The following is a 12,205-nucleotide window of genomic DNA, read 5'->3' on the forward strand; positions in this document are numbered from 1 at the left end:
CCTCGTTTGCCCCTTTTACGGCGTCGCACAGGGTCGCCGGCTGGGATCAGATCCATTGTATTGGGTGGAAGGCAAAACACTGGATCCGTTTCGGGAAAGTCATATTCCTGGTAGGAACGATGATGAGTTGACGTTAATCGTATATTCAGTAGTTCCTCCCGACTGTATGTAATGAAACCTAAGATTACCTGGGGTACCGATGTAAGAAATAACACATAAAAAAACAAAATACTGCATATTTTCCAAGGAACGCGAAGCGAGGCGGCCATCTCTTTTCGGCGCCAAATATCCCTTGACTTATTCCACAGTTGTTGTGTTACAGCCTGAATTCAAAATGGATTAAATAGATAGAAATATCTCATTTACATAAGTATTCACAACTATCAGTCAATACTTTGTAGAAGCACCTTTGCTGCAATTACAGCTTTGGGTCTTTCTGGGTAAGTCTCTAAGAACTTTCCATACAAAGTGTTATGTTTGGGGCAAATCCAATACAACACATTATGGAGTACCACTCTCCATATTTTCAAGCATAGTGATCATGTTAGGGGTATGCTTGTAATCGTTAAGAACAGGGCAGTTTTTCAGGATAAAAATGTACGGAGCACAGGTAAAATCCTAGAGGAAAAACTGTTTCAGTTTGCTTTCCAACATTTGCCCATTATTCTTCAGAAAATTCTTCAAGCTCAGTGAAATTAGTTGTTGATCATTGCTAGACAACCATTTTCAGGTCTTGCCATAGTTTTTTCAAGCAGATTTAAGTCAAAATTGTAACTTGCCCACTGAGGAACATTTGCTGGTTTCTTGTTAAGCAACTCCAGTGTAGATTTGGCCTTGTGTTTTAGAATTTTACTCAGTAATGTGTTGTATTGGATTTGCCCCAAACATAACACTTTGTATTCAGGAAAAAAGTGTATTGCTTTGACACATTCTTTTTGCACTATTACTTTAGTGCCTTGTTGCAAACAGGATGCATGTTTTGGAATCTGTTTATTGTGTATATTTGGAATATGTTTATTCTGTACAGGCTTCCTTCTTTTCACTCTGTCAAATAGGTTAGTATTATGGAGTAACTACAATGTTGTTACTCCACAACAACATTGTAGTTTGTTTTCTCCTATCACAACCATTAAACGCTGAAACTGTTTTAAAGTCACCATTGGCCTCATGGTGAAATCCCTGAGCGGTTTCCTTCCTCTCCGGCAACTGAGTTAGGAAGGACGCCTGTATCTTTGTAGTGACTGGGTGAATTGATACACCATCCAAACTGTAATGAATAACTTCACCATATTCAAATGGATATTCCATGTCAGTTTATTTTTTATTTTTTTTACCCATCTACAGTACCAATAGGTGCCTCCCTGGTCTTTGTGATTTAATCTGTTTTTGAAATTCACTGCTCGGGGTAGAGTGATGAGGTAGTCATTCAAAAATCACGTTAAACACTATTATTTGCCACAGAGTGAGTCCATGCAACTTATGTTTCTTGTTAAGCACATTTTTACTCCTGAAGTTATTTAGGTTTGCCTTGTGGCAAAGGGGTTGAATACTTATTGACATTTCAGCTTTTCATTTTTAATTAATTTGTAAAAATGTCAAAAAACATCATTCCACTTTGACATTATGGGGTATTGTGTGTAGGACAGTGAAAACCAATCTCAATTTCATCCATTTTAAATTCAGGCTGTAACACAACAAAATGTTGAAAAAGTAAAGGGGTGTGAATATATTCTGAAGGCACTGTAAATCGCCATAATCTCGTAAAATCTGATCACAATGCAGACACAGTGGACAAATATGACATATTTCTGAAAATGTGGACAAGATCAGGACAAAGGACGCAGGCTAGTGCCAGGTGTATATGAGGTTATTGACTAATACACAAACACAGTTCACAAAATACCAAATAAAAAACAAATATGAAGGGAGAGATATCTAGAGATTTGAAAAGGTGGATTGATCACACAAACATGCTCGGTACAGAAAGAATATACTGCCGTTTCAAGTATCACTTAGTGGTAAGGTATAAACCCAGAGTTTGATTTATAGCTGAGGAGTCCAGGGCTATGTTTCATTGCAGGAAGATGAGTGTGAATTAGGGCAGAGTGGAGGGAAAATCTTCCTCGAATGAGACACGGCCAAGCTCTCTAACTCTCCTCCACTCACCGGGGGCTTGAAGAAGACAGGCTCGTTGTCATCGATGTCCAACAGCGCCACCTGTAGGGGCTGGGTTGTCTCATAAGGCACGGGCTGACCTAGGTCATAGGCCACAACAATCAGCTGAGGGACAGGACACAGTCCGTTAGTTAGACATAAACAATACACATACACACACACACACACACACACACACACACACACACACACACACACACACACACACACACACACACACACACACACACACACACACACACACACACACACACACACACACACACACACACACACACACACACACACACAAACAAACATACTGCACACACTCCATTACTGTGTAGGTTTATAAGTTGCATATCAGCTTGTTCATTCCTGTCTGGGCTGAATCCTAACCAGAAATCTGCCAGGCCTACACTCAAACTTTGCATTTCTTCCATTGACCTCAAGGTATGATTCAGGTTGTCACCAGCTACAAGTGCATGTGTATGGTTAGAATTGGGCCCTAGGTCGTGTCTTGTCAGTCCACTCACGCTGTGCAGGGCCTGCTTCTCTCGGTCCAGTTTGACGGCGGTGGTGATGACTCCTGTAATAGCGTCAATGTGGAAGTTCTCCCAATCTCTGTTCCTAGCGCCTGTCTGGAGGAAGGCATAGCGCACCTCTCCATTCACCCCCTCATCCCCATCTGTCGCAAACACCTCGTACACCAGCAGGCCTGGGGCCTGCTCCTACAAGGGGGGGGGGCAGACATCATTGAGATTTGAGATATCCTGTTTGTATGCACTATAACTACAACTGCAGAGATTTTTACAGTAGCACTGTGTAGTTGAGCAACAGCTTCATACATGCAAAAAATTATAATAATCTGTTTATACATTTTTACTATAGTGCTAGGGACTTCTAACACCATACTGTAGTGCCACCAACATGCACAAGCAAACATATACACACACCTCCATGATGTGCATGATGGTGCCGTTGGTGGGCCTGACGAACATGGGCCTGTTGTCGTTGACATCTATGATGATGATGTGTAAGGTGGCGGTACCCCAGAGGGGTGGTTTGCCCTGGTCTGTAGCCACCACCGTCAGGTTAAAGCACTCAAAGGACTGCAGCAGACGGAGAGAACGCACCAGGCCTGTGTCAGCATCCAGAGAGAAGGCATCTGATATACCATAGAGAGGGAGAGAGAGAGAAAGAGAGAGAGATACAGGCTTTTGTTTTAGCCCAGCACTATCACACCTGATTCAACTAATCAATTGCTAATGAAGACCATAATAAGTTAAATCAGTTGTGTCAAAACTGGGCTGGAACAAAAGCCTCTTACAGTACCTATGACGATGTGTGTGTGTGTTTGTGTGGCTCCTACCTGCCCCTGGGCCCTGGAGGCTGTAGTACAGCAGACCGTTCTCCCCCTCATCCAGGTCATTGGCAGTCAGCGTGATCACAGATGTCCCACTGGGCTCGTTCTCAAACACACTGGTCTCAAAGACCCGATCGGAGAACCGTGGACGGAAGTCATTCACATCCAGAACGGTCACCAAGACCTGAGAGAGACAGACCAGGGACAGGAAAATATGATGTGGCCCCGTGTGGCTCAGTTGGTAAGAGTGTGGCGCTAGCAATACCAATGTTATGGTTTCAATCCTCATAGGGATCATAATACACTTATTACCAATGCAAAGATTTACACAAAGTAGCCAGTTTATTAGGTACACCCATCTAGTACTGGGCCGGACCCCCCTTTGCCTCCAAAACACTCTGAATTCTTCGGGGCGTGGATTATACAAGGTGTGCCATTCAAACGTTGCTCAATTGGTATCAAGGGACTTAACATGTGCCAGGAAAACATTCCCCACACCATTCCACCACTGCCACCATCCTGTACCGTTGACACCAGGCAGGATGGGGCCATGGTCTCATGTTGCTTACGCCAAAACCTGAATCTGCCATCAGCATGACGCAACAGGAACCAGGATTCGTCCGACCAGGCAATGCTTTTCCACTCCTCAATTCCAGTGTTGTTGATCATGTGCCCACTGGATCCACGTTCTGTTTTTAGCTGATAGGAGTGGAACCCAGTGTGGTCGTCTGCTGCAATAGCCCATCCGTGACAAGGACCGACAAGTTGTGCATTACGAGATATCGTTCTGCACACCATTGTTGTACTGCGACATTATTTGCCTGTTTGTGGCCCACTTGCTAGCTTACGTGATTATTGCCATTCTCCATCAACCTCTCTCATCAACGAGTTGTTTTCACCCACAGTACGGCCACTGACTGGACGTTTTTTGTTTGTTGCACCATTCTCGGTAAACCCTAGACTCTATCTTGTGGGGAAAGCACTGGAGGCTGGACGTTTCTGAGGTACTGGAACCTGTGCGCCCGGCACCGACAATCATACCACGCTCAAAGTCGCTTAGGTCACTCGTTTTGACCATTCTAATGCTCAATCGATCAGTAACTGAATGCCCCGATGCCTGTCTGCCTGCTTTATATGGTAAGCCACGGCCACGTGACTCTCTGTCTGTGGGAGTGAACCATTTTTGTGAACGGGGTGCTGTCCCTAATAAACTGGCCGCAGAGTATTTTGAACATACATTTTCATTCACATTTTAGTCTTATCCAGAGTGATTACAGGCAGTGTATTCAACTATGTTTACTTATGTCCTACTACATTATGAATCCCACCTGAACAGATTTCTCCCGTCGGTTGTTGGGGCTGCCCCCAGGGTTGTCCCTAGCTATGGCCGTCAGGGTGTAGTGGTCTTTAGTCTCTCTGTCCAGTGGAGACAGAATGTAGATGTCACCCTGACAAGAGAGGGAGGAGGAAAAGTAGGAGGAGAAAGAGAAAGAGGAGAAAGAGGAAGATGATTATAAAGTGTAGTTAGGCAGTTTCGGGGAGAGAGTTTAGGCTTCAGACAACACATCTAATCCACAGCAGGAACTTCCATATTTGGGTTTGTCTTCAGTATTGGAATGCAGACAGAGCAGGAACTCCTTCTTCTTTGGCATCCAACTTTTAGATGCATACACCGCTACCTACTGTACTGATGTGCCATTCACGGCCTACCTACATTCAATTATTTGATATGGTAATACAAAATTTTGAAAAAGGAAAAGGAACATTGCCCTGCCAACTATTAGCCCTCACAAAAAAAACACCACCCCATTCCACTATTTAACCCTATCTAGTTCTACTCCATCCGTCTGAGAGGACATAACACTACCACTCAAGCTGTTTTGCTGTAAATCCTCACAATTCCAAGTACTTCTCTGCAGCTGCCACCAAAACCTCTATTTTCTGTGACTTTCGATCCATTTCTGCAGTACAATTGACAACCATGGCTGTACAGTACCAGTCAAAAGTTTGGACACACCAACTAAATCAAGGGTTTTTCTTTATTTTTGATATTTTCTACAGTCGTGGCCAAATGTTTTGAGAATGACACAAATATTAATTTTCACAAAGTTTGCTGCTTCAGTGTCTTTAGATATTTTTGTCAGATGTTACTATGGACTACTGAAGTATAATTACAAGCATTTCATAAGTGTCAAAGGCTTTTATTGACAATTACATGAAGTTGATGCAAAAAGTCAATATTTGCGGTGTTGACCCTTCTTTTTCAAGACCTCAGCAAACCTCCCTGGCATGCTGTCAATTAAACTTCTGGGCCACATCCTGACTGATGGCAGACCATTCTTGCATAATCAATGCTTGGAGTTTGTCAGAATTTGTGGGTTTTTGTTTGTCCATCCGTCTCTTGAGGATATCCAATAGTTCTCAATGGGATTAAGGTCTGGGGAGTTTCCTGGCCATGGACCCAAAATATTGATGCTTTGTTCCCCAAGTCACTTAGTTATCACTTTCGCCTTATGGCAAGGTGCTCCATCATGCTGGAAACGGCATTGTTCGTCACCAAACTGTTCCTGGATGGTTGGGAGAAGTTGCTCTCGGAGGATGTGTTTGTCCAATTCTTTATTCATGGCTGTGTTATGAGGCAACATTGTGAGTGAGCCCACTCCCTTGGCTGAGAAGCAACCCCACACATGAATGGTCTCAGGATGCTTTACTGTTGGCATAACACAGGACTGATTGTAGCGCTCACTTTGTCTTCTCCAGACAAGCTTTTATCCGGATGCCCCAAATAATTGGAAAGGGGATTCATTAGAGAAAATGACTTTACCCCAGTCCTCAGCAGTCCAATCCATGTACCCTTTGCAGAATATCAGTCTGTCCCTGATGTTTTTCCTGGAGAGAAGTGGCTTCTTTGCTGCCCTTCTTGACACCAGGACATCCTCCAAAAGTCTTTGCCTCACTGTGCGTGCAGATGCACTCACACCTGCCTGCTGCCATTCCTGAGCAAGCTCTGTACTGGTGGTGCTCCGATCCCACAGCTGAATCAACTTTAGGAGACGGTCCTGGCGCTTGCTGGACTTTCTTGGGCGCCCTGAAGCCTTCTTCACAACAATTGAACCGCTCTCCTTGAAGTTCTTGATGATCCGATAAATGGTTGATTTAGGTGCAATCGTACTGGCAGCAATATCCTTGCCTGTGAAGCCCTTTTTGTGCAAAGCAATAATGACGGCACGTGTTTCCTTGCAGGTTACCATGATTGACAGAGGAAGAACAATGATTCCAAGCACCACCCTCCTTTTTGAAGCTTCCAGTCTGTTATTCAAACTCAATCAGCATGACAGACTGATCTCCAGCCTTGTCCTCGTCAACACTCACACCTGTGTTAATGAGAGAATCACTGACATGATGTCAGCTTGTCCTTTTGTGGCAGGGCTGAAATGCAGTGGAAATGTTTTTTGGGGATTCAGTTCATTTGCATGGCAGAGGGACTTTGCAATTAATTGCAATTCATCTGATCACTCTTCATAACATCCTGGAGTATATGCAAATTGTCATCATACAAACTGAGGCAGCAGACTCGTGAAAATGTATATTTGCGTCATTCTCAAAACTTTTGGCCACAACTGTACATTGTAGAATAATAGTGAAGACATCAAAACTGTGAAATAACACATACGTCATGTAGAGTCATGTAGTGTCCTGTTGAAAAACAAATGATAGTCCCACTAAACGCAAACCAGATGGGATGGCTCATCGCTGCAGAATGCTGTGGTATCGATGCTGGTTAAATGTGCATTGAATTTGAATTCTAAATAAATCACAGACAGTGTCAACAGCACCCCCACACCATCACAACTCCTCCTCTATACTTCACAGTGGGATCCACACATGCAGAGATCCTCCATTCATCTACTCTGCATCTCACAAAGACACAGCAGTTGGAACCAAACATCTCATATTTGGACTCATCAGACCAAAGGACAGATTTCCACCGGTCTAATGTAAATTGCTCGTGTTTCTTGGCACAACCAAGTCTCTTCTTCTTATTGTTGTAGTGATTTCTTTGAAGCAATTCGACCATTAATGCCTGATTTCTCTGAACAGTTGAGGTGTGTCTCAGGTTGGTTTTATCTCCGGTCACAACTTGTAGACTTATTTACGTGCTGCTGTGCGGTTTGTTGCTAACCTTACTTTGCTACCTGCCAACTTTACGTTTTTTACTTTTTTTTTCTCCCCAATTTCGTGGTATCCAATTGTTAGTAGTTACTGTCTTGTCTCATCGCTACAACTCCCGTAAGGGCTCAGGAGAGACGAAGGTCGAGAGCCATGCGTCCTCCGAAACACAACCCGACAAAGCCGCACTGCTTCTGAACACAGCGCGCATCCAACCCGGAAGCCAGCCGCACCAATGTGTCGGAGAAAACACTGTACACCTAGCGACCTGGTCAGCGTGCACTGCGCCCGGCTCGCAACAGGAGTTGCTAGTGCGCGATGAGACAAGGATATCCCTACCGGCCTCCCTAACCCGGACGATGCTAGGCCAATTGTGCGTCGCCCCATGGACCTCCCGGTCATGGTCGGCTGCGACAGAGGCTGGGCTCGAACCCAGAGTCGCAGGTGGCACAGCTAGCACTGCGCCACGATTTTTACTTTTTAATTACCGTTTTATTTTTGTATTTTTTTCCCTCGCTCTACTTTTTTCATTCAACTTTTTCACCCCGGACGCTTTATCTGGACATGGTTCGTCAGGACCTCCACCAGCCGAAGCTAAGTAGTAACATTAACATTATGCCTTCTAATTACAGTGGCTGTATTCATAATACACAGGAGAACGATCCCCTTATGGCGAGGATAGCTGTGCTGCAAGCCCAGCTTCAGATGCAATCGTTAGGCAAGTGTAATGTCAGTGTAGGAAAGGATGAAGCAGCGTCTGTGCCAAAAATAAGTACAGATAGTAGTATAAATCCCCTCGCACAGTCCCCACAGCCAGACAATTTTCTCATGGCTTCTGGAAGGAAATGCTGTAGGAATGCTCAACCGGTGTCGCTCATTCAGCTGACAGAAACTTTCAACCTGTTCTCCCCATTAACTTCTTATGGCTGCAGGGGCAGTATTGAGTAACTTGGAAAAAGGTGCCCATTTCAAACGGCCTCGTACTCAATTCTTGCTCGTAGAATATGCATATTATTATTACTATTGGATAGAAAACACTCTCTAGTTTCTAAAACCGTTTGAATTATATCTGTGAGTAAAACAGAACTCATTTTGCAGCAAACTTCCTGACAGGAAGTGGAAAATCTGAAATCGATGCTCTGTTCTAGGGCCTGCCTATGAATGGCATTCATATATATCAGTATACATGCACTTCATACACCTTCCACTAGATGTCAACAGGGAGTGAGAGAAGAAATGGAGTGTATTACTTGATCTGGGGTCGAATAAAAGCTCTTGGCATGACGTGACCCCAATTTCCTGTTTCCTGGAGCGCGCGAGAAGGGACCTGGTATTGCCTTCTGTAAAGCTGTCGTTATAGACGACTAATATCTCCGGCTTTGATTTTATTTGATACATGTGACAATATCATCGTAAAGTATGTTTTTTCAATATAGTTTTATTAGATTATTGAAATTTTTTCGGGACGTTAGACGTGTTGCTTTGTCTGCGTATGTTCAGGAAGGAGATGCTATTTCATATATCTGTCGAACATGTTGTACTAGTAGTTTGCGCCCAGATTTTGGGCACTCTCTCGCTATAACTAAGCTGGATGTCGTAATGAAGTTATTTTTAGAATTCTAACACGGCGATTGCATTAAGAACTAGTGTATCTATCATTTCCTATACAACATGTATTTTTTAGTAATGTTTATGTATAGTTATTTGGTCAGAATATGTGAGTGTCAGAAAAATATCCGGACGTTGTGGGAAAAAGATGCTACGTTAGCACAATGTATAACCACTGATTTCAGCTCTAAATATGCACATTTTCGAACAAAACATAAGTGTATGTATAACCTGATGTTATAGGACTGTCATCTGATGAAGCTTATCAAGGTTAGTCAAAAATTATATATCTTTTGCTGGTTTGTTACGATCGCTAACTTTCGCTGCTGGTAAATGGCTTGTGTTTCTGGCTATTGTGGTAAGCTAATATAATGCTATATTGTGTTTTCGCTGTAAAACACTTAAGACATCGGAAATATTGGCTGGAATCACAAGATGCCTGTCTTTCATTTGCTGTACACCATGTATTTTTCAGAAATGTTTTATGATGAGTATTTAGGTATTTGACGTTGGTGTCTGTAATTACTCTGGCTGCTTCGGTGCTATTTCTGACGGTAGCTGTGATGGTAGCTGCAATGTAAAACTGATTTATAGCTCAAATATGCACATTTTTCGAACAAAACATAGATTTATTGAATAACATGTTATAAGACTGTCATCTGATGAAGTTGTTTCTTGGTTAGTTTGGTTGGTTCTTGGTTAGTTAGGTTGGTTTTGTGCATGCTACCTGTGCTGTGAAAAATGTCTGTCCTTTTTTGTATTTGGTGGTGAGCTAACATAAATATACGTGGTGTTTTCGCTGTAAAACATTTTAAAAATCGGACATGTTGGCTGGATTCACAAGATGTTTATCTTTCATATGCTGTATTGGACTTGTTAATGTGTGAAAGTTAAATATTTCTAAAAAATATATTTTGAATTTCGCGCCCTGCATTTGAAGTGGCTGTTGTCATATTGCGCCCGGCTTCGGGCTTGCAGCCCAAATAAGTTTTTAAGCAATGGGTTGGAGTCAGAGGCCGAGCCTTCTCTGGTCTCTTCTCCTCCTGTTACGGGGTCTGAGATGCCGAGATGCCGTAGCTCTACAGCAGAGTCTCACAACTCAATCACTGTTTGGAAACTGTTTTCTGCCCCTCCCAAAAGATAGAATTTGTAGATAATTGGCCCTCTTTCTGGGACTCACCCACAAACAGGACCAAGCCTGGCCTGTTGAGGAGTGACGGACTCCATCCTAGCTGGAGGGGTGCTCTCATCTTATCTACGAACATAGACAGGGCTCGAACTGTTTACTATTGTGCTATCCTCAGATAATAGCATCGTTTGCTTTCGCCGAAAAGCATATTTGAATTCTGACATGTTGGCTGGATTCACAACCAGTGTAGCTTTAATTTGGTATCTTTCATGTGCGATTTAATGAAAGTTTGATTTTTATAGTATTTTATTTGAATTTGGCGGGCTGCATTTTCTTTGGCTTTTGGCCAAGTGAGACAGTAGCGTCCCGCCTAAACTCAGATTTTTGGATATAAATATGAACTTTACCGAACAAAACATACATGTATTGTGTAACATGAAGTCCTATGTGTATCATTTGATGAAGATCATCAACGGTTATTGATTAATTTTAACTCTATTTCTGCTTTTTGTTACTCCTCTCTTTGGCTGGAAAAATGTTTTTCTGTGGCTATGTACTGAGCTAACATAATCGCAAGGTGTGCTTTCGCCGTAAATCTTTTTTGAAATCAGACAATTTTGCTAGATTAACGAGAAGTTTATCTTTAAAATTGTGTATAATACTTGTATGTTTGAGGAATTTTAATTATGAGATTTCTGTTGTTTTGAATTTGGCGCCCTGCAATTTCACTGGCTGTTCGTTAGGTGGGACGCTACCATCCCACATATCCCAGAGAAGTTAAGCATCTCCAACTTAAAATTAAATCAAGAATCGGCTTCCTATATCGCAACAAAGGATCATTCACTCATGCTGCCAAACATACCCTCGTAAAACTGACCATCCTACCGATCCTCGACTTCGGTGATGTCATCTATAAAATAGCCTCCAACACTCTACTCAACAAACTGGATGCAGTCTATCACATTGCCATCCGTTTTGTCACCAAAGTCACACTACCCACCATTGCGACCTGTACGCTCTCGTTGGTTGGCCCTCGCTTCATACTCGTCGCCAAACCCACTGGTTACAGGTTATCTACAAGTCTCTGCTAGGTAAAGCCCCGCCTTATCTCAGCTCACTGGTCACCATAGCAGCACCCACTCGTAGCATGCACTCCAGCAGGTATATCTCACTGGTCACCCCCAAAGCCAATTCCTCCTTTGGTCGTCTTTCCTTCCGGTTCTCTGTTGCCAATGACTGGAACGAACTGCAAAAATCTCTGAAGCTGTAAACACTTATCTCCCTCACTAGCTTAAAGCACCAGCTGTCAGAGCAGCTCACAGATTACTGCACCAGTACATAGCCCATCTATAATTGAGCCCAAACAACTACCTCTTCCCCTACTGTATTTATTTATTTATTTTGCTCCTTTGCTCCCCATTATTTATATTTATACTTTGCACATTCTTCCACTGCAAATCTACCATTCCAGTGTTTTACTTGCTCTATTGTATTTACTTCGCCACCATGGCCTTTTTTTGCCTTTACCTTATCTCACCTCATTTGCTCACATTGTATATAGACTTATTTCTCTACTGTATTATTGAATGTATGTTTTGTTTATTCCATGTGTAACTCTGTGTTGTTGTATGTGTCGAATTGCTATGCTTTATCTTGGCCAACGTGTTCTCAACTAGCCTACCTGGTTAAATAAAGGTGAAATTAAACAATTTAATAAATATCCTGCCTGTTTGGCCCTGTCCGTGGGTATCGTCGGATGGGGTCACAGGGTCTTCCGA

The 12,205-nt window shown here is 42.9% G+C and overlaps 1 protein-coding gene across 1 annotated transcript in view; it reads right to left on the reverse strand.

Moving 5' to 3' along the window:
• The window catches only part of cdh23 (cadherin-related 23), a 727,760-nt gene that overhangs the window by 12,071 nt on the left and 703,484 nt on the right, over positions 1-12,205 (reverse strand). The window contains exons 52-56 of the mRNA XM_071379722.1: positions 4,849-4,968; positions 3,527-3,704; positions 3,111-3,322; positions 2,691-2,885; positions 2,167-2,280 (exon numbers count right to left, since the gene is read on the reverse strand). Coding sequence (XP_071235823.1) covers positions 2,167-2,280; positions 2,691-2,885; positions 3,111-3,322; positions 3,527-3,704; positions 4,849-4,968 — 819 coding nt within the window. The remainder of the gene's footprint in view (positions 1-2,166; positions 2,281-2,690; positions 2,886-3,110; positions 3,323-3,526; positions 3,705-4,848; positions 4,969-12,205) is intronic.

The sequence above is a fragment of the Salvelinus alpinus genome, chromosome 32 (assembly GCF_045679555.1).
Source record: "Salvelinus alpinus chromosome 32, SLU_Salpinus.1, whole genome shotgun sequence".
NCBI classification, from domain to species: domain Eukaryota; kingdom Metazoa; phylum Chordata; class Actinopteri; order Salmoniformes; family Salmonidae; genus Salvelinus; species Salvelinus alpinus.